The sequence below is a fragment of the Chrysochloris asiatica genome, unplaced genomic scaffold, assembly GCF_000296735.1.
Source record: "Chrysochloris asiatica unplaced genomic scaffold, ChrAsi1.0 scaffold00047, whole genome shotgun sequence".
In the NCBI taxonomy this organism is placed as follows: Eukaryota; Metazoa; Chordata; class Mammalia; order Afrosoricida; family Chrysochloridae; genus Chrysochloris; species Chrysochloris asiatica.
Window position 1 is genome coordinate 18,552,108 of NW_006408565.1, and position 22,386 is coordinate 18,574,493.

Genomic DNA, 22,386 nt, shown 5'->3' on the forward strand with positions numbered 1-22,386 from the left:
CTCAAAGTTATTTCTTATTCATCTAAGATTCTCACATTGTTTCTTTTATGGAGGATTGGTTTTTGATGCAGGTACTTTTTTTTTTTTTTTAATGATTTATTGTGAATTATGTGATAGTTTACATGGGAGAATATTACTTTTACATTCATTCTATTGTATATCGTCACATTGCCATGGTTACAATCCCCTCCATGCAATCCTTCCCCCGTGTCCCTCAGGTCTTCAGCACACAGTGGCTCTCCCTCTCTGGATCTAAAATCTCCAGCTGCTCCATCGCTCCACATCATCATCTTTGGCTCCATTTCAGGCATCATTGCTTCTCTGGGTAGGGTTCCGCTCTCTGCTCCTCTCCCTTGACAGTCCCAGGGACCTCCGCTCCTAGACTGAAAAGTTAATCACTCCCCTCCTTGCTATAAAATGTCTACCTTTACATTTCCAACCCTCACAGTCAGTCCTGATAACAATTATTCACTATTGTATCACAAGACACCTATCTGGATTTCATTGCATCAGCGCCACCTAGACAGATTGAATACTACTCACTGGAGATTCTACCTTTCTCCAGGCCCTCTGGATCTAGGTTCCCTCTTGAAAGCTTGTAAGCCAGTCACTTCTTGCCTTTGTAGCCCCCCACCCCCCTTTTTGGGTAGCCAATGTCCAAGTTGCCCATCCCTGTCCACTCTGTGTGTAGGAGGGGGTGGGAATGATTCTTGCTGCAAGGGCCCGCTCCCTCTTTTGAGCTACTGCTTCCATAGGTGTGGGTCAAGTTCATCAAATTGTATGAGCATACTTTTTTTTTTTTCTTTTTCTTTTCCCTCTTCTTTTTACTTCTGCAGGTACATTTTTGCAGGTCACTATTGATATAGTTTTCTTGGCATTAGCCCTTTTTTTTTTGAAGGCTTACTAAAGAGAAAGTAACTAATGAGGAATATTAATTTCTGTTGTTAAGTGCCCTCGAGTCGAGTCAGTTCCGAATCATAGCAACCCTACACAGGGTTTCCAAGGAACAACTGGTGAGATTGAACCGCCAACCTTGTGGTTCAAATCAACCTTGCGTTCCAGTGCCTTATCCCACAGCACCACACCAGCATTCCATGTTAATTCTTAGCATTATTCAATATTTAACATGAGAGAAATTATAACAACGATCCTTTTGTCTTCTTAGTCAATTGCAAACTTTTATACTTAATTGTGGGGAAAGAAGCAGTTACCTGTTTAAGTCTAATCATGAAAGGAATTAATGGGTTTGCCTTATGCACGGCCTAGAAGAAATGGCAAAGGACCTACTTAAAATCATTTTATAATAAATATTTAATATTGTCTACTTTCCACTCTTGAGAATCCATGGGCAGTAAGAAGAAAGAATTTTCTCCTGGCAGATATTTTTGGCAGAAGTTAATGACTGTGAGTTGGGTGAATAACTTTGGAGAATGTAAAAATATTGAATTCAGTTTTGTGCAGTGGAAACTGCTACAATCCATTAGGTTTTGCAAATAAATCATTTGCAAGTCTAGTTTGATCTTTACTTGCAACACATTTTCCATATTTCTGAAAATTGGCAACCTGCCAGTAGGTTAAGCATTTAAAGCTAAAGTGAAAATAATCAACTGGAAGACGATAATGGGTCAAAAAATAATAATAATTTGAGAATATTGGAAAACAGGTGAGTTACGTCATTTAAATCTTCATGGTTTCGTCAGAGCGTTGCTTCAAGAGCATACCTCCTGTGGATCTTTCTTGGTGACTAGTTAGAACCCTGCTCTCTTCTAGTTTCCTGTTACAAACTCTTCCGGTTGATTTTGTCACTGACCAGGAATTCTCTTTGTTGAGTAGAACTCAATTCCCAACCCCTCACACCCCAACCCCCGTTCATTCCCAGAAAGAGACCATTTTAATCAAAACCTTATGTTTAAAGAACTCCTCCAACATCAGCCCCTGTATCTTGAAAATAACATCACTATTTATAAATAACATTTGTGTTGTTAATATTTTGTTATAGTTCTGTGCATGGACACTGGTAAAAGAATAATCTTTGTATTATGCCTCCAACATTACCTTATTATTTTGAAAAGTACATAAATCATTTATTAAGAAGCTGGTGTATTCAGATAACTATAAGTATTTTATATAAATAACCTAGAAGAAGTTCAAACCATTAAACAAATTCATTATTAAATGGTAGAGATTCCTACATAGCAAGGCAACTGTGCTTTATAATGCTGTTTATTATAAGGCAATTCTTCTATATCAGAGTTGTGATTGAAGGGTTAAATATGAAAGAGATCAGGAAACTTCACTCGTTGAGCTTTCATGGCTAGTGTTTTCCTATCTTCTTCTCTCCTTATATTTCTGTGTGTGTGTTAAAATATTATATGACATAAAATTTGCTATTTTAACCTTTTGGAAGTGTACAGTGTAGTATATTCACAATGTTTGACACCAGTACCCGCTATCTAGTTCCAAACAGAAACTCTGTAACAGAAACTCCTTATTGTCATTTTTAAATCTTCATTCTCCCGCCTCCCGCCCACCCAGTGCCAGTCAGTATTAAGCTTTGCTGAAATGCCAGTTTTTTGTATATTGCCCTGTTTCTGTCTGCTTGATTTCTGACAATCACATGAAGAAGTTCATGAGCTACTTTAGTATAACTGTATAGGCCTACCTTATTATATTGCACTTCGCTTTATTGTGCCTTGCAGATACTGGTGTGTTTTTTACAAATTTAAGGTTTATGGCAACCGTCTGCATCAAGCAAGTCTCTTGGCACCATTTTCTCAGCAGTATCTGTTCTCATCTTGTCTCTGTGTCACATTTTAGTAATTCTCACTATATTTCATACATCTTCATAATGCTGTTGCACACATAATAGACTACAGTATAGTGTACTTACTAGGAAATAAAAAAAAAAAAGTCGTGATTCAGTTAACTGCACTATTTGCTTTATTATGGTGTTCTGGAACTAAACCTGCAATATATCCTAGGTATGCCTCTGTATTCTTTTTCCTTTTGAAATCACTGGGCATTAGTGTATAAGGGGACTCATTAAAAACTGCTTACATTTAGCACACTAGCACATCATCTTAAATTGGAAGACCTGTGGTTTTTGGAGCCTAGATTCCAAGGAAGTACTTCAGATTCTCTTGCATTGAAATAAAAAAGCTGTCATTTTTAAATATACCCTATAATTGACTTTTGGTCATTTGTGTTACAGCCCACAATTGATGATAAAATTCAGCTGGTACCTAAAGCACAGCTGGGAAGCTGGGGGAAAGGCAGCAGTGGTGGGGCAAAGGCAAGTGAGACTGGTAAGTATGGAGTTACCATCAGGATAACTTGAATATGGTCTGTTAGCATCCATCCACCTCACAAGGCAAGTCACACAGTCATTCATAATAACTTTTAAGAAAGGATTTCGTCACCCCACACTTTTATTGGCATTCTTAACCCTCTGTAAGGAGCCCTGGTTATGTAGTGGGTTATGCATTGGGCTGCTAACTGCAAGGTCAGCAATTCAAACATCCCAGCCATTTCCAAGCAGAACAAGGAGGCTTTCTGCTCCCATAAAGATTTACAACCTCAGAAGCCCTATTCAGAGTTGCTATGTGTCAAATTCTGTTCTGTGGCAGTGGGTAGGTAAAGCTCTTTGACTAACCTGAAATATGAAGAGCTCCTTCTCAGTAAGAATCCTGAGATATTTTAAATATGTTTTTTTAGAATTTAATTCTGTTAATCTATTTAATTAAGACTTAAACTATTAGGTTTCTCTTGTCAGTATAATTAAAGAAATTACTGAGACCCCCCAAACTTGAAAAAGAAATGCACTGTGCTGAGAAAAATAATATTCATACCCAGAAGAATTTAATTTTTGGAAGTTATAAAGGAATAAAGAATTGAATTAAAATATTTTTCAAAATCTTTCTCAAAAGTTGGATTTTCAGACATTTGACCTTAGATCTGAAAATGTTATGATCACTTTCACATATCAAAATTTTATGATTATTATTACTTTAGTGTATCTGGAAATGTTTCCTTAATGCTTTTTTTATGCTTAAAAAGATACAATGTATGCTAAGACAAACGTTTGACTAACTGACATTAGATAGCATCCGTACCAAAACGTTCTAACGTATATACAAGTTTCACTTAAAGTTAGACCTCGGAACAGAACTTGTTCATACTCTGGGACTGCCTATTTGGTGTTCACGTAATATTCAAATCGCAGACTAGCGTATGTCACAAAACTTACCGTAGATGTTGGGGGACACGTAACTGTGTTCACTTCATTGCACACACATAAGTTTACATAAATGGGATCATGTTGTTGTTGCTGTGATGTACCGTGGAGTTGATTCCGATTCTTAGTGACCCTGTACAGGGTTTCCGAGGCTGTAAATCTTTACGGGAGCAGAAAGCCTCATCTTTCTTCCACGGAGCAGCTGGTAGTTTCGAACTGCTGAACCTGAGGTTCACAGCCCGATTTGTAACCACTATGCTACGGATCATAGCATAGAGTATATTTCTCAAAGTGCAATATTTTGTTTTGTTTTTGCTTGTATCCCTGTTTCTCGCCTTCCTTCTCCCCAATTTACCACTCCTACCCTATGCACTGGATTCCTAGTGTGGTGCTGTAGGATCATCACTGAACTTTAAGCCATAAGTTCAGCAGTTCAAACCCACCAAGTGCTCCTTGGAAACCCTATATAGAGTTGCTTTCAGTTGGAACCAACTCAACAGCACGTAACAACAACAACGCTATGCACTAACCAGGATAAATGAATTGTTTTGAAAGAAGCAAGTGGTTGTAATGAGTGGAGATTCCTAAACTAACTTTTATATACAAATTCCTTCTAACACCTTGCTTCTCAGAGTATGGTTTGTGGCGCACGGCTGGGGTATCACCTTGGAGCTTATTAGAAATTCAAACCTCGGTCCCCGCCCCAAGAAGGCAGATGAATGAGAATCTGTATTTTAGCCCTGTGATTTGTATTTTTTTCTGAATCTTGAACTCTTGTAGATGCCTTACGGTCAAGTGCTTCCAGTTTAAACAGATTTTCTGCTCTGCAACCCCCAGCACCCTCAGGATCCACATCTTCCACACCTTTGGAGTTTGATTCCAGAAGGACTTTAACCAGGTGAGAAGCCTGATTTTTATGATTACTCAAGGCTTTCCTTCCTGTCAGTGTGTCTGCCTCATGTTTTTCTGTCTCACACATGTACCTACCCTCCCAGGTAATAATGACAATCCTTGTGGCTGGAAAGCATCTGCAGTCATCTTCCCTCTCCTGAGTCAGGTTTCATTTTATCCCCCTAACCCCTTCGTTACTGTTCACAGTCTATAATGCTCCAAAAGTGGAACATAATTCAGCAGTGGATTTGATATGAAGTAGAAGGGAGGGGCAGCTTACCTAGCAGATTCCTACCACTTTGCTCCTTAACAAAGCCAGGTCCACCCAAGGAGCCTAGAGGAGGAACACATAGGTCCCTCCAAGCTAAATGCCCCAGGGTCCTCTAGAGGAGCCATCTTGTGAATTAACATGTTAGCCATCCCGTAGCTTTCCTGTGACAGTGTTCTTCAAGTTAGATTTAAGATTATCTGTTAGTATTATTCATTAGTCTCTGTATCTACTGTCTTTCTACTAGTGTTTTTGTTGTATTGATGCAGTCAAGTCTGTTGGCTGATTTACAGAGAATGAGGACCCATGGCACAGTTACAAAAAAGAACATTTTTGATGTAAGAACTTTCAGAGCTGCAGTTTCTTTTTTTTAACCTTTTATTATGAATTGAGTGAAGGTTTACAGAGCAGATCATCAGCTTCACATTCTATAAGTCATATACTTTGCTTCATTCCATAATTGCAACCCCCCCCTTGTACCAATGATTAACAATATTTACGTCTATTCACTTTTACTCTTACACTCCTCTGTCTGTCGCCCGCTACCCCCATCCATCCTCGACAACCACCCTCTTGTGCATTGCCTGCCCTCTCACCCATGTTCACTATGTGTCTGTCCTCTAGCCTGTGAATAAGTCTCCCTCCCCGCTTCCCCCCGCTCACCCCCCCGTAACCATCATAGATAGCTTCTTTTACCAAGAAAACCTTTTATTTTTACAACATTGGTCTCATACAATATTTGTCCTTTTGTGGTAGACGAATTTCCACGCAACATAATGTTCTCTGGGTTCATACATGTTGTGAGTTGTTTTGAAGAATCATCACTAGTCATCAGCGTTGCATTGTGTGTATGAACCAAAGTTTATTTAACAAGTCTTCTGTTGATAGGAATTTAGGCTGTTTCCATCATTTTAATGTGTCTCTTGAAGACAATACATTGAAGTATTCTGTTTTCTTCTCCATTTTGCTCATTGTCTCTTGACGGGTAAATTTAATCTGTTTATATTCAGTATAATTATCGGTAGGTCTGATTTTATTTCTGTGTTTTGCTGGGTGTTTTTTGTTTTGATTTTTTTGTGGTGCTGCTGATTTCGTTATTCCCTAGCATTTCCTGTACTGACTTCATTTTGCTTGTGGGTTTTCTTTTCATTTTCATTTCTTTTGTGTTTGCTGAATATTTCAGTTTTCCTCTTTTTAAATTTTGATGTGCAAGTATATTAGTTTTCTTGAAGTTACCTTGTCATTTTAAAATTTTTTCCCTGTTTAAAAGTCTGTTTTATCTTGAAATCTATGTGACTTCTTTGCCAATTGAGAATTCTCTGTCTACACTATTCTCTCTTTTTGCTTTGCAGCTGACTTCATTATACATTGGTATGTCTGGTTCCCTATTTTCAGTCTGGTAGGCTTGTGTTACTTTAAATACTTCCATAACTGGATTGAGTTATGGGGGGTGATGTCATGTATGATAATTTCAGGTTAAGTAAGTTTATTTTTCCCAAGCTGCTCTCAGGATTCTTTCCTTGTCACTGTATTTGGAAAGATTTATTATGATATGTCTTGATGATTTTGTTTGTTTGTTTGTTTATCTATCCTGTTTGTAGTTTATTCAGCTTCTTTTATTCTTATCTTCTCATCTTTCATGATGATAGGGAAGTTTTCTTCCAATAACTCTTTGATAGTGTTCCCTGTGCTTTTTATTATGTCTTCTGTTTTGGAATTCTGATCACCCATAAGTTGTTCCTCTTCATGGTGTCCCACAGTAACTCTTAAGCTTTCTTTGGGTTCTTTTTTTCTAATTGTTCTTCTACCATGCTAGTATTGAGAGATTTATCTTCAAGCTCAGTCATTTGTGCTTCCTTTGCTTCAAATCTTCTCTTTTGCCCTTTCAATTCAATGTATTGTCCATTTCTGAAATCTTAGTATTAATCGTGTAGATTTCTAATGGCAGGTTTTGTATTATTTCAAAATTAGCATTTATTTTGTCTGTTTATTCTTGTAGTATTTTTCTGAATTCTTCTAAACTTTTTTCTGTGTTCTTACTTTCCTCGATCTTTTTGTCAGTCCTTGAAGGTACCTAAATATCATTATTTTGAATTCTTTTCCAGTTAGTTCCATTACCTTTTCTTCTTCAGAAACATTATCTGACTCTGCATCTTGGTTATTTGTTGGAGCTATTATCTCTTGTTTCTTCTTATGAGCTAAATTGTCTGTTGTTTCCGGGCATTGTAGGGTTGTCATATTTGTATTTAATTGGTAATTGTATGTTGATGTGTTCTTAGGGTCTTACCAACTCTCTCCTGTGAGTGTAGTTAGAGAATGGAAGCGGGTAAGCATGTACACTGGTTTGTTTGGTTTTTTACACCATTTGTGCATCTCAATTTAGGGTGGGTTTGGCTGGTGCTGACTGATGTCTGTCCATGATCAGATGATATATGAGCTGGTATTGGCTCTTTCCCAGTGGGTGGAGCTGCAGAGGGGACAGTTGTGGCAGGGTTGTATGGGTATGGTATGGTTGTTGTCTCCTTTTGGGTGGGAAAAAGAAGACCCTTCGTACACACACACATACAAGAAAACGTAACTCAATAAATAAGCAGCCAACAGTGAAACAATAAAAACAATAAAGAGGAAGAAAAAAAAAAATCAGCAACAAGAAAAACAGAATATAACAACTATAAAGACAAAAGAAGGACAGGAAATTGGAATTGTAGAAGAAAAATAAAAGGAAGATTTTTTTTTAAAAGAAAGAAAAAACTAGCGAGAGAGGAAGTGAGAAAAAGAGAGTAAAGAGTAGTAAAGAAAGATCAAAAGGGGGAAATGAGAAACAGAAGAAAACATGGCAAAACAAAAGTGGAAATAGAAAGGATAAAATTCAAGTGAATGAAAGAGAAGAAGAAGGAGTAAGAACAGACAAAAATAATGAAACAACAAAAGGAAAAAAACAAACACAAAAACAAAAACAGTGTAGCTGTTGGACCCAGAGGGGGGAAAAGTCTGGGTGGCTCCTGAAAGCTAAGGAGCTCATGAGGTGGCTGTGGGAAGGTTGTGACAATGGAGTTCAGTTCCTGGCCCTACATGGAGTTCCTGTCTGCCTCAGTGTTATCTATATTCAGGGCACTCATTCCGGAAGTAGACCTCTGATAGAGCTAGTTTCAGTGTCTGTTAGGACCACAGAGCAGTGGAGAGCAGGGTGACTGGTTAAATGCTGGTCTGGTGGCTCTGTGCATTCTATAGGTCCCAAGCTGAGCCAACCTGAATCCAGGTACCAAAATGGTACACAGAATCAGAGCAGCTGGGCCCCGCCTCCCATTGGTGTGGCTCCAAACTTCTGGAGAGCAGAAGCTGTGCTGGAGGTAGATGAGAGTGGGAGCTGGCCACACCTCTGGTCACCAGGGGGTGTGTGGGGACAAAGAAGGAATCGCACCTTCCCAGTCGCCTGTGCACCTCTGTCCTGCCATGCCACCTTCTATTGCCAGTACAGCTCACAAAGGTTCAGGATGATCCTGCCATGTCTGGTCAACTGTTCACCAGTCAGCCTTCCTCTCTCACCATCCCTGCTCAGCTGCTTCTCACAGGAAGCACTCAATCCATTTCTCTAACCTTCCTTCTGAAATTCAGTTTTCCAGGTTTTCATCTGTGTTTTATTCGGTCTCTCATATCTTTGTTGTAGAGGATCCGTGTAGCATGCCTGCCTAGTCAGCTATCTTACCAAAATTTCCAGGGCTGCAGTTTCTTAAGCTCTCAGTTTCTTCAGTTGTTTGTGTGTGTGTGTGTGTGTGTGTGTGTGTGATATCAGTTTAACTAAGTAGACTTTCTGAGCTATGTTACTGATTCCGTTAGCTTTTGAAATAAAATCTTATTTAGTACACATGAAATTTTTTGTTACTCATGTCATTGAACACCAGTTGTGCTATTGAAGTGTAGTTGGCCCTACCATAAATGTCTCCAGATTATTCGACTTTTTGAGCTTTTGTGTATGTTCCTTCATAGGGGTTGAACTGTTGGCCTGCCTCTACACCCTCCCCTCTTGTCCCTTTTAATTTGCTCTTTCTGGTGTGGTGCTGCGGGTTAAGCGCTGGACTGCAAACTCAGTTTGAAATGCAAGGTTGGTGGTTCATGCTCACCAGTCCCTCCTTGGAAAACCCCATACAGGGTCACTATGGGTCAGAATTGACTTGATGGCACTTAACAACAATAGCAACATCTACCATTAAAGGAACTCTGATAGCGTAGTGGTTATGAGTCAAGCTGCTAACCTCAAGGTCAGAAGTTCAAAACTTCCAGCCATTCTGTAGGAGAAAGATAAGGCTTTCTGCTCTCGTAAAAATTTACAGCCTTAAAAAAGATATAATTTTACATATAGCCTTGGAAACCCTATGCAGGAAATCCTATGCACTGTGAGTTGGAACCAACTCCACAGCACATCACTTCCACCACATCTTCCATTAGCCAGACGTCTCGTTGCCTAGCTGATTAAACCAAAAAAAAAAAACACACACACACACAAAAAAGTATAAATAATATTTGAAGAGTCTGTGTATGCCTTCCACGGTTGATAGACTACTTCTACCTAATTCTTAAATACTTTCCATTAATTTGAAGATTATGAATAAATACTATGTTGTAGATCTCTAAGATAGTGATACCATGTTCCTCTGATATTCTACTTGATTCATTCAGTTCATACTTTAATCAATATCTTCTTTATTTGTAAAAAATATATGTTGAAAACTAAAATAATGAATTGATGTTGATATTTTTCAAATGTAATTAGTATCCTTTTTACCAATTTAGAAAATAGTTAAAACATATCTTAATTTTTAAAAAAGCTAAAGTGAATAGAGAGAAATGCTGTTATCTGATGTTATCATGGGGGGGTTATAATCATTGTAATGAAACAAGGTGTATGATTTGTTGAATGTAAAACTGGTGATCTGCCCTGTAAACTTTCACTCAATTCACAATATAAACTTAAACAAACAAACAAACAAGCAAGCAAACTTAATCAACATTCCCTTTGAAAGACTTTGATCTCTCATTTTGTATAAATAATTATACTCTGGCATATAATTGGCCTCTCAGACATCTTAAGTTGTTTGTAAAATTATTCTATATACTAAGAGACCCTTGGTATTGTTTGTAACTGCATATAAAGGGGAGGAAGGGATCTTTGTTTTGAAAAGTGTTGTTTTTGTCTTCCAAGTCGTGGCAGCGTGGGCAGAGAGAAGAATGACAAGCCCCTTCCATCTGCATCTGCTTGTCCAAACACTTTCATGAGGGGCAGCAGCAGTAAAGATCTGTTAGACAATCAGTCTCAAGAAGAGCAACGGAGAGAAATGCTAGAGACCGTGAAACAACTAACAGGAGGCGTGGATCTAGAAAGGAGTATTACTGAAGCAGACCGGAACAAAACAAGGGAGTCAGGTGAGAGACTGTGCCTGGAGATTTGGGCCTTCAATTAGAAGGAAAAGTACAAAGGAGACTGTGTTCGTGAATAGATTTCAGAGTCAATATATGGGAGCCATACACATAGACCATAAAATAAGCCCCACACCCATTGCCATCAAGCCAGTTATAACTCATGAGAATCCCATGTATTATTACAGTCAAACTGCTGCTCCGTGTGGTTTTCTTCATTGTAATCTTTATAGAAATAGATCCTAGCCTTTTCTTTTGTGGCACATCTGGGTAGGTTAGAACTACCAACTTTTAGGTTAGTCAAGAACACTTTGCACCACCCAGGAACCTATGCAGCGCATAAACCCGTGCCTTAAAAATTAAAGGGCAGCTTCATAGTTTTGTAGTTTAGTTCTCATTCCTTAGCAATTTATAAATTTTTTGTTTCTCTACTAAATGTTAGGGTAATGAGAGCCTCTTGCTGTATGTTAAACACTCTAATTTCTTACCTATCCCTTTAATAATACACCACTGTACTTTGTGTGGTTAAGTGCCATCATTTCAGTTCTGACTCCTAGTATCCCTGTATAGTGTCTCTGCAGAGCGGCTAGTGAGTTTGAACCACTGACCTTTGCAGTTCAAACCAACCTTGAGGTCCAGTGTTTATTATACGGCACCACACCAGTGTGGAGACCCTCAAATGTATGCAGATTCTCACATGATTGGAGCCACTATAAGACAAACCAGAGAGAAGTTGCCAGGTTGTTTTTTGTTGCTCTCATCTTCCTTGGTAATCCAAGTAGTTTTTGCATGGGTTTAGCCTGTCCTGGTATGGCACTATAGGATAAGTACTCAACCTTGAACTGCAAGGTCAGAAGTTCAAACTCACCAGCTGCTCCTCAGAAACCCTATACAAGCTTGCTATGAGTCAAAACTGACTTGACAGCACTTAACAACAACTACAGCATGAATTAAGACGCTCCAGTGACACAATGTTTAAGCACTCAGTTGCTACCAATATGTCAGTGGTTCAAACCTGTCTGCAGATCCATGATAAAACAAGACCTGGAGATGTGCTCCCATAAAGATTACAACCTACAACCATTATTGAACATTCTGATCAAAGATTCTTTAGAAGAATCTTGATCAGAAGAGGGAAATGCAGAATAGAATTTAAAATTCTCATAGGAGCCAGACTTTCTGGAGCCATGGAAGATCATGAATCCCTCCCTGAAACTATGGGCCTGAGATCATCTTTAAACCTTAAACCAAAAATATGCCCTGAAATCATCATCAAACCAAACAGTAGTTTAGTTTAACTGGTAAAGAATCTGCTGCTGTAAGCATTGTGGTCTTTCAATATGTGATCAAATTGACAACTGCAACTTGAAAGATATTAATATTAGCAAATTTAGGGGGTTGTGCATTTATGTTAATGGAGGAGGGACAGCTTGGGAAAAGAGGATGAGAACAGTTGTACACCTCAAGGAATGTGATCTATATCATTAAATTTTACATGTAGAACTATTGAAAATGGTGGATTTTTGTTTTGCATATTCTCAACAACGACAAATAGAAGAGAAATAAAAAACCTTACAGGGCAGTCCCTCTCTGCCCTATAGGGTCTCTATGAGTTGGAATTGATTCGATGGCATACAACAACAGCCCTATGTATGCTAAGAAAATCTATTCAGGTAATTCTCTGAGAATTTAGCCTTTCTATGTTTCAGTTTCCTTATCTGTAAAATGGTCATAATAAATGTATCAAATCATCTTTATAGGGTTACTTTGAAGATTAAATGAGAATGTTGGTACTTAGAGTACGACCTGGTAAATACAAAGTTTTTAAAGGATGTAATGATATTGACAATGCTGAAAATTAAATTAATTTTGAATCTTAATCACTAAGTAATGCTGGTTGTTTTTAACATTTCTATAGCTTTCAAATTAGTTGCACTATTTAAATTGTTTCTCCTAACTGTGGTCTCTAAATGGACTTCCGAGACAAACTGAAATGTTTTCACCCAACTTTGTAGATTTGTATCTTTTAGCTTTCTGGACACATGTGCTAGGTATTATGGGAACACTGAGTATAGGACACAAAAATGTCTTTTGTAGCTATATGTTTATTGTCTAGTTCATTTGTTCATTCACCAGACGCACACTGACCACCTAGTGAGTGCCTGTTGTTGCTGTTACGTGCCATCGAGTCAGTTCTGACTCAGAGCGCCCCATATAGGGTTTCTGAGGAGCAGCACTCGATAGTCTCCTCTCTCAGCATTCAGTCTGCCAGTTCACAAAGACCTTTATGAAATAATCTCACCTAAGATTACATTAGTACAAATTGAGAAAAATGCTTCAATGGAAGGGAACCTAGTTTTAAGAAAGAACTTAGAAAAGGAACTCTCTAGAGCTAGAGAGAGAAGGGTGTCAAGGAAAGAGTCTCTCAGATCTGTAATGCCAGTAGGAATAAAGCAGATTTTCAGAGAAGACCAGATAGGGAGTGAAGGGACAGAGAGAGTATTCCAGACAATGAGGGCCTCCTGAGCAAAGGTGTTGATGGAGGAGCCATGGGGCAGGCCATTGTAGCCAGCAGGGCCCTGTGATCTGTGCAGGGTTGTGGAGCCCTCGTGTGTTATTATCTAACCCATGAGAAGGGATTGAAATACAGACGGGGACAGCATGCCTGTAATTATAGAAGCTCATCATGTCCTGACATTCTTTTCACTGTTACAGAATATGAAGTTCCTTAATACAGCTCTTACAAAATGAAGGTTTCTATATTTTGCTTTTACATGTCTTGCTTTGTCAAACTTGGATCTATTGTAACGCCTTTACTGAGAAAAATAATATGCCAACACAAATACTGTTGACTGTAATCCCACCACTTTAATAGTAATTGACATTTTTACTTTCTCACTCTTTTTAACCTCACTAGTAGCTAAACCAGAAATTCCAGCAACGTCAGCCCCTGACAAGCCTGCATTATCAGAAGTGGAGATGGAGAGGAAGTCTAAATCTATCATTGATGAATTCCTACACATTAATGATTTTAAGGTAAATGGAATTTACAAAAGAGAAGGCAATGACAACAACAGAGACAGCCACATTTCTTTTCATAGGCACTGGCCCTATGGCAGAGAGTCTTGCTTCTAATAGAAATCAATTTTCATTGTATATTTAATCAGACTTAAGTCAAGTAATCCAAGCCATACCCAATTTAGTTTACTTAACTCGGATTCAAGTATTTTCTTTTAAATTGATACTGTAAGTCACAGATTGAATGGTTGTTGTTGTTTTTGTTAAGTGCCAACCCATAGCAATCCTGTATAGGATTTCCAAGGAGAGGCTGGTGAGCTTGAGCCCCTGACTTTGAGCTTCAAATCAACTTTGCAGTCCAGCGCATTAATCTACAGCACCACACCAGAACTCCAGATTGATTGGAGGAAAGAGAAAATAGGCAATAATCCATCCTCAACTATGGGAAAACCAAATATACTTTGATGTTATTGTACAAAAAAGCAACACATGTCAATATGAGGGTTCTCTGTTGTTAAGTACTGTGGAGTTGTTTTCAACCCATAACAACCTTGTATAGGGTTTCTGAGGCTTTAAATCTTTTACAGGAACAGAAAGCTTCATCTTTCTCCCGCTGAGCTGCTCAAACCACTGACCTTGTGGTTTGCGGTCCAGTGCTTATCGTGTGATGCCACCACACTTTCTATGAGTGTTCCTAGCACCCTTTATACTTGTCATGTGCTTTATAGTCATTTCAATTGTGATTTTCATATGAACCTTGAAGTGTAGCTGGTGTTATCTTTTCCTTATTTTCTAAGACTTATATATAAGGAGTAAGCCAGGGTAGAAGAGTCAGACAGCATAAAAGATATTTCAGAATATAAGCTTTGAATTGTCCCTTTGAATCAACCCTTACCTTCTACTTGATCTTCATTTTGAAATGTTAATTGAATAAGATAGACATGTTGCCTGATCTCATGAGAACCCCAGTCTACTGGCAGAGAGAGCACATGAAGAGCTAAGTTTGCAAGTAGTTACTTAATTTAAAATTGTAATAATTGTTAGAAGATTTATGAGAATTTAGTAGAGAGCCTGTAATGGGAGCTAGTAGAATATTTGGCATCAGGAAAGACTTATGTGTTAAAATTGTTATTATCTGTTAAAGCATGTCTGTCATGTATATTAACCAATTTTCTTTGGCATTATATTACTAAAAATTCTTTCAAGATTACTTATTTCCTTGTCAGTATAGTCATTACATGCTTCCTGTTCACAAAATTACTTGGGTTATCCATAGCCCAGCCTCTGTAATGGCCCCAAACAGCAGAAAGATGTTTTGATGTTAGATGAGGTGGAGAGGAGTGCTTTGTAGAAGACTTGGAGATGCCCCCTGCCTCCACCCCCACCACCCAAAACAAAGCATTAGCTGGATAAAGCCATAGAACATATTGATTTCTCGTGTTTTGTTAGTAGGATTTCTGGAAAATGAGTTTTCTTGTAAACCAGCAGCACAGCTTTTTCCTGTCATTAAAGTGCAAAGTGTAAAAAAACTTAAAATACAACTGAAAGGCTAAGAAAGACAAAAGGCAGAGATAATATGGAAGACAGCAGTGGAATATTGCTTTAGAAAAAATTTGAAAGGCCTACAAAATCAGTGAGTAGCAAACACTTAGGAAGGAGAAAATTATAGCCTTGTGGTGGACTTTAAGATGTAGGTAGGAAAAGACCTTGTAGCACTTAATTATAACAGTGGCAGGCATGTTAGCCATAAGCCAGACCTACAGTGTGGAACAGACAGAACTATGTCAGCATGCAACATACAGGGCACCTCTGCCTGCAGAATTGCATTAAGTGCCTGGAATGATGTCTGCGGGAGCACAGTAACTCTAGAGGATAAGCACTGGACTGTGGACCACAAGCCACTTCACAGAAGAAAGATAAGGCTTTCATACTTCCACAGTGATTTAAAGTTTCGGAAACCCTATGAGGGTCACTATGAGTCAGAACCAACTCGAGGGCATGTTAACAGTAACAACAGTGATAGCTGGCATTCATGAGGGATTCCTACATGCCCAGTGCTCTTCTGTATCTTTTATGTGTATTAGTTCATTTAATCCTTCTAACACTCTCCTGAGAATGATATTGCCAGAATTTTCATCATTACAGATAGACGCTGAGATGCAAAGATGTAAGTAAACTTCCTTGAGGTCATACTGCTAATAAGTGGCAGATTCAGAGCATAAGTTATACTTTTGCTCATTGCCTCAAGAGTCATGCTAAAGGCTTATAAGAGCCCATCCTAAGGAGGATTTGGAGTTTTTTCCCCCTAACATCTTGAGCTATTGTTATTAGCAGTAATACAAATTAATGATTATTGAACCCTTTTATTGTACCTGGCAATGTGCCCAGTACATCATTTGACCCCTTACAATAACCTTCTGAGAGGAAGTCAAGGCTGAGAATTTATGTGGCACTTCCAACCTCACACAGTAGAATTGGGTGAGTCTGCTTCGAATGCTTATGGTCTTAGTCTCTGCGCTGTATGCTTGAGTACCTAAAACATGCCAACCGTATTTTTAGGGTATACTGCCTGGGAGTAAATGAACCCTGGTGGCACTGTGGTTTAGGCATTGTTCTGCTAACCTTAAGCCATCAGCCACAGCAGAAAAATGAGGCTATTGCTTCTGTCAAGATTTACAGTATCAGAAACCATATAAAGGATCACTATGAGTTGGAATCAACTTGTTGGCACTAGGTTTGGTTGGTTTTCCGCCTGGTAATAAAGAGCCTTAATGACAGAGTATTTAAAGGGCTCTGGCTAACCAAATGGTCAGCAGTTTGTACCTACCAGCCACTCCAAGGAAGAAAGATAGGAGAATCTGCTCCCATGAAGAAGACAGCCTTACTAACTGTATGGGGCAGTTCTACACTGGCTTGGGCTACTGTAGTCTATATAGTGAACAGCATAACCAATGCCTGACTTTTATGAAACTTACTTTCTAGGGGAAGAGATCAAGATAAAGCTGGCCCTAAAAGATAGGTGACAAACAGCAACTGCAAAAAAAAAAAAAAAAAAAGTGTACTATTTGAGAAGTAGAATAAGGTCATATGATAGTGATTGGGGGAGGCAGAGAGGACTGTGGGAGATGTCATTTCAACTGGGTTCAGAAATAATACGAAGAAAACCTTGAGAAAATCTGGAGTAAGAGTAAGATTACAAATTTCCTTGGCATTAAAGTATGCTATGGTTAGAATCCCTTTGGAATACACTTCAGGTTAAATACTGAGGTTTGAATACTTTCATTCATTTTCACTCCTTCCTGAAAAGGCAGTATAGTGATGGTGATGGATTTAAAACCAGGTAAAAGCCCACAAGAACAAAACAGCAGTAACATTTGGAAGTTGGACATTAGAAATATGAATGGTAAGTTTATTTAGCAGACTAATAAATTTATTTAGCTGACTAATATCAGATGGGGTAAAAAAAAAATACAAGGAATGGTGGGTTAGAAATGTGTATAAGAAACAGCTTTATAAGATGAATGACCTCTGAGTGTTTTTGAGAAGATGAGACAGGGAACTGGTCTAGATGAAAGGCATCTGAAGAGGCATCTGACAGCTGAATGATTCTTGGCTGGATCCTAGAACTGTTGTGTTTTTTGTTTTGTTTTGAAGAGCTATATTGAACATTTTAGGAAAAGTTGTGGAAATTGAAACATGTACTATAAACAACAGGCTCCATACAATAAGAACTGAACTCCAAACCACAAAGTCAACAATTCAAGCCCACCAGCTGCTCTGAAGAGGGAAAGATGTGATTTTCTGCTCCAGCAAAGATTTAAAGCCTCAGAAACCCTATACAGGGTCGCTATGAGTCAGAATCGACTCGACAGTACTTAACAACAACTGTATACATCTGATCATGTTTTTGGTAACATTGTATCAATGTTACATGTTTTAGATTTGAAAATGGTGTGTCGGCAAATATTTTTAGAAGATTAATCTAAAGTGTATGTAGATGAAATGTGTGTGGTAATGTCCTCAACCTGTTTCCAAATGATCAGAAATAAAAATTGTGTATATACAGAAAGAAAACAAGTATAGCAAACTAGTAATTGATGAACCTAAATCTAAATGAAGGTATCTGAGTGTTACTTCTATGTAGATTTGAAATGTTTCAAAATACAACGATGAAGGAGGATTAAATATCGTAGCCAAACCAAAACTGAACGCACTGCCAACCACTGAGTTAGTTCTGACATCTAGCAACCCTGTGGTGTAGGGTTTCCAAGGCAATAAGTCTTTACAGGCGCAGAAAGCCTCTTTCTTTCCCCCTTGGAATGGCTGAGGGTTTTGAACTAATGATCCTACAGTTAGCAGTCCAATGCTTACCCTAGAGCACCACCAGGAGATGTAACAGAGAGGATAAAAGCAGCGGTTGTGAAACACATTAGATGTGCAGTCCATCAGTCAGATGCACACATCCCACATTCACCAAACATGCAGAAACACTAGTCTTGTCAGAAGCTGAACCAACACATTCTGGATTCAGGGACACCAGGCAAAACTGAAATATCTATGTGGAAGCAGTAGGGGAGGAGGGATGTACGCAGCTGTATTGGAAATGCAGTGGAAGTCTCCATATTGAGTAGTCCTTTCCCTACCTCCAGAGTCCTGGTACACAATGAGTTAAACATCCAGCTGCTAACTACAACACCCGCAGTTCTAACCACCAGCCACTCTGTAGGAGAAAAGCGATCCAGTATATTTCCTTAAAGATTTACTGTCTTGGAAATCCTATGGAGCAGTTCTACTCTGTCCTGAAGGCTTGCTATGAGTGGGAATTGACTTGAGGGCAGTAGATTGTTAATCTAAACATGTTAGCCTTATGGTGGTGGTGGTTAGGTGCCGTGGATCAGATAAAGACATACTATTCTTTTTTTTTTATTAAATGTGAATAATATTGCTCATTTCAGTCTGTATTTTACTGGGCTATATTATGTAAAAGTTGGCTTGAATGGCAAGGTCAGCAGTTTAATCTCATCAGTCATTCCTTGGAAACCCTATACAGGGTCGCTATGGGTCTATGGGTCGGAACTGACTCAACAGCGCTTAACACCAGTAACAATAAATACTATGTTCAAGAAAAAAAAGAAGCATTGAAACTTTCTTGTTCATAGAGCTTTCTATTGACTTTGTCATAAATAACAGATTTTAAAGTTATTTTAACTTTGGTAATGCCATGCCATTTTTGGAGTAAACCTTTGTTTGCTGTTTGAACAGGAAGCCATGCAGTGTGTAGAAGAGCTGAATGCCCAGGGTGTGCTGCATGTTTTTGTGAGAGTGGGGGTGGAGTCCACCCTGGAAAGAAGCCAGATCACCAGGGATCACATGGGCCAATTACTCTATCAGCTGGTGCAGTCAGACAAGCTCAGCAAACAGGACTTCTTCAAAGGGTTAGTATTCTCAAGACATATTCCATCTCCAGGTTCTTGGGTAGTAGCTGATTTTAAAAGGACCTACATTTGTAAGTATTTCGTTTTCACCACAGAGCCCTTGATGGCACTGTGGGTTAGACATTGGGCTTGTATCATAGATAAAGTTTCTGTCTACTGTAATATATTATTATGTCATATGTTGATAAAGTATGTAATAGGTTGGTTGCTATGGCATTTTATAGAAGTGTACTATCTCAGGTGCATGGGTCAGATTGTTGGTGGTACAGTCAAGGAATCTTATCCATGATTAAGTTCTAGAATCAATGTCTAAGGTAAAAATTGTAAATGGTTAAAATGTTCTTTTCAGGAACCACATTGTATCAAATGTAAACATAGGATTCCACCCAGCACTACCAGAGGCCCACTCTGCAAGACCTCCTGGCAGAAACAACAGAGTCACATTCCCATCTTAAACGGGGACTCACTAAGTAGAGTTCTGTACTATTTAAGTCATTCTTTTTCTTTTTAAAGCTTTTTTTTTTTTTACTGAGTTAACGTTGCATTAAGGAGCTTTGATGGCACAATGGTTAAGTGCTCCCTTGGTTACCAAAAGCCAGTGGTTCGAACCTACCCAGCATCCCGATGATAGCAACGATCTAGTGATCAGCTCCTATGAAGATTAGGACGTAGGGCACCGTGTGGAGCGGGTCTGCTAGGGCTCAGAAGTGACTAAATATACAACAGTAAAACAACAGTGTTGCTTTCTTGTAAACTAAGTATTAAAAAAAAAAATCCAGTTGTAATGGAGGTGATTCTGCCTCATAACAAACTCATGTGTGTCTGAGTAGAGCTATGCTCCTCAGGATTTCAATGACCGGCTTTTAGAAGTAGATCACTATTCCTTTCTTTCGAGGCACCTCTGCTTTAACCATTTGCTCCATCCGGGAACTCCAAACTAAATGTCTGTGTAATGAAATGTAACTGTCTAGCTTCCTGCAATCATTTCAGATATGAGCCAGTCTCTTAGAAGAATGTGTACAGCTCAGTACCCAAGTTGAACGTGGTTGGTGGTGGTGTGCCGTGGAGAATAATTACTCATTTGATTTTGTGAGGAATGAAGATGTTGGCCTCAAGGTAGTGAAAAATGTGTACTTGCCCCTGGGATCAGAAAAATTATCTTTCAGTAATAAAGCTGGATTTCTCTGAATTTAGTGTTAAGGCCATTTGACCCAGTTAACTTTAGTATAAGAAACTAAACAAAAGTTGTTGTAGTGGTTGGCTTCTAAAGCTAGGATGGTTTCCCAACTTTAAAAGAAAAATCTTTACCTCATTCTGTACCAACCAATATACACTCTTACAAACTCAGGTATTAGTTATTATCTCAGCCAATTGAATAAGTGCCAAGGTTCAGAAACTATAATTGGAGTATATAAATATTTCCTTTTAATCCATGTATTATGATACATTTACAAGTAAATTCTTGAAATGAGAATGCTAGGTTATTATTTGTCACTTTCTTTCTTCAAGCTACTCTCAGAAGTTGATTCATATGTGGAAAGACCCTGTGGTCTAGCTTCATTCACGTTAATTGAACTTGTGAAGCACTAGATTGGTGTCTAGGATATCTCAGATAGTGGTATTTTCCTTTCTGGGATTTCTGGGGGGGGTAGGACGGGGTTAAGTGTCATATTTAAACATGGTTGTTTTTGTTGTTTAGTGCCATTGAGTCAGTTCCAACTCTTGGTGAGCTTGAACCACCAATCTTCCTCGTGGTCCAGTGCTTTATCCACAGCACCATGCCAGCACTCCCTTGGTGATGGTACTGTTGCTGCTGCTGGACAATGAATACCAAAACCGTGGCATTTTTATGTAGATAGAAAATGAGGTTAACACTTCTGTATCTCAGCAATTACTGCATTTTTCTCCATGTCTTCTTCTACTGGCTGTGGAGTGTGTTCCGACTTATAGCGACCCTGTACAGGGTTTCCGAGGCTGTAAATCTTTATGGGAGCAGAAAGCCTCATCTTTCTCCCACAGAAGAGCTAGTAGTTTCAAACTGCTGACCTTGCGGTACGCAGCCCGATTCATGACCACTACGCTACCAGAGCTCCTAGATAGAGGTAATGCAGTGTCTCAAGGCCAAATTTTCATATTAAACCAGGCCCTTCTTAGACCAAGATCCCTACCTAAGAGATGTATTCTTCCCTAAGTGGAGAGACCTGGCGATGCAGTACCATCTTTTTCTAAGATGGAAGCAAAGCCCAGGTCAGCACCCTTCAAGAGCCTTCTGGTAAGTGGATCAGAGTTTCCTAGTCACTTCTAAAGCCCAAGTTGTAAATAGTCCATACTGTCATGGGAGCATGGAAATGCCCTAAATTTTTTGTCTTCAGTTGCGTCATCCAGAGAACTCTACCTTTCTATTTCTATAGCATTGTGGCAACATAGTATTTGTGGAAGTAGTGGTCTGCTCCCTTGGATGCTGTTATTGTTTAGATATCAACTTCTAAGGCAGGGGTGGGGGATGTATAAGGCTCAAGAAATAATTTGATCTGGCCATGCCAAGACACTGCAGTTCCAGTCTTCACTTTGTTGTGGTGGTGGTTAAGTAACTTGGAGTCGATTCCGACTCACGCAGACCTTGTATAAGGTTTCCCACGAGTGACTGGTGAGCTTGAACCGCTGACCTTGTGATTCAAACCAACATTAGCCTGCAGCACCATACCAGGACTCCTAGTCATCACATTGTTGTTGTTGTCAAGTGCCGTCAAGTCAATTCCGACCCATAGTGACCCTATGTAGGGTTTCCAAGGAGCAGCTGGTGAGCTGGATCTGCTGACCTTGCAGTTCAAAAGGCTTTGCAGTCTGACACATTAACCCACAGTACCTAGGGATGAGTTAGTTAATTAACTGACCAAGTATGACAAGCTAATTTATTTTTTGTAATGATTTGTTATGTTAACAGTTATTAATTAATGTAATTTTTTAAAAACTTTTATTGTGAATTGAGTGTAAGTTTACAGGGCAGATGATTAGTTTTGCATTCAACAAATCATTGCAATGATTACAATCCCCTCCATGTACCATCAGTTAACAGTATTTACCTCTATTACCTTTTTTTTTTTTTTGGATGTGCATGTATCACA

At 38.9% G+C, this 22,386-nt stretch overlaps 1 protein-coding gene across 1 annotated transcript in view; it reads left to right on the forward strand.

Annotated features, from left to right (window-relative positions):
• EIF4G3 (eukaryotic translation initiation factor 4 gamma, 3) overlaps positions 1-22,386 on the forward strand; it is a 127,142-nt gene that overhangs the window by 67,027 nt on the left and 37,729 nt on the right. Inside the window, exons 14-18 of the mRNA XM_006862404.1 lie at positions 3,212-3,305; positions 5,015-5,132; positions 10,594-10,814; positions 13,726-13,844; positions 19,089-19,261. Coding sequence (XP_006862466.1) covers positions 3,212-3,305; positions 5,015-5,132; positions 10,594-10,814; positions 13,726-13,844; positions 19,089-19,261 — 725 coding nt within the window. The remainder of the gene's footprint in view (positions 1-3,211; positions 3,306-5,014; positions 5,133-10,593; positions 10,815-13,725; positions 13,845-19,088; positions 19,262-22,386) is intronic.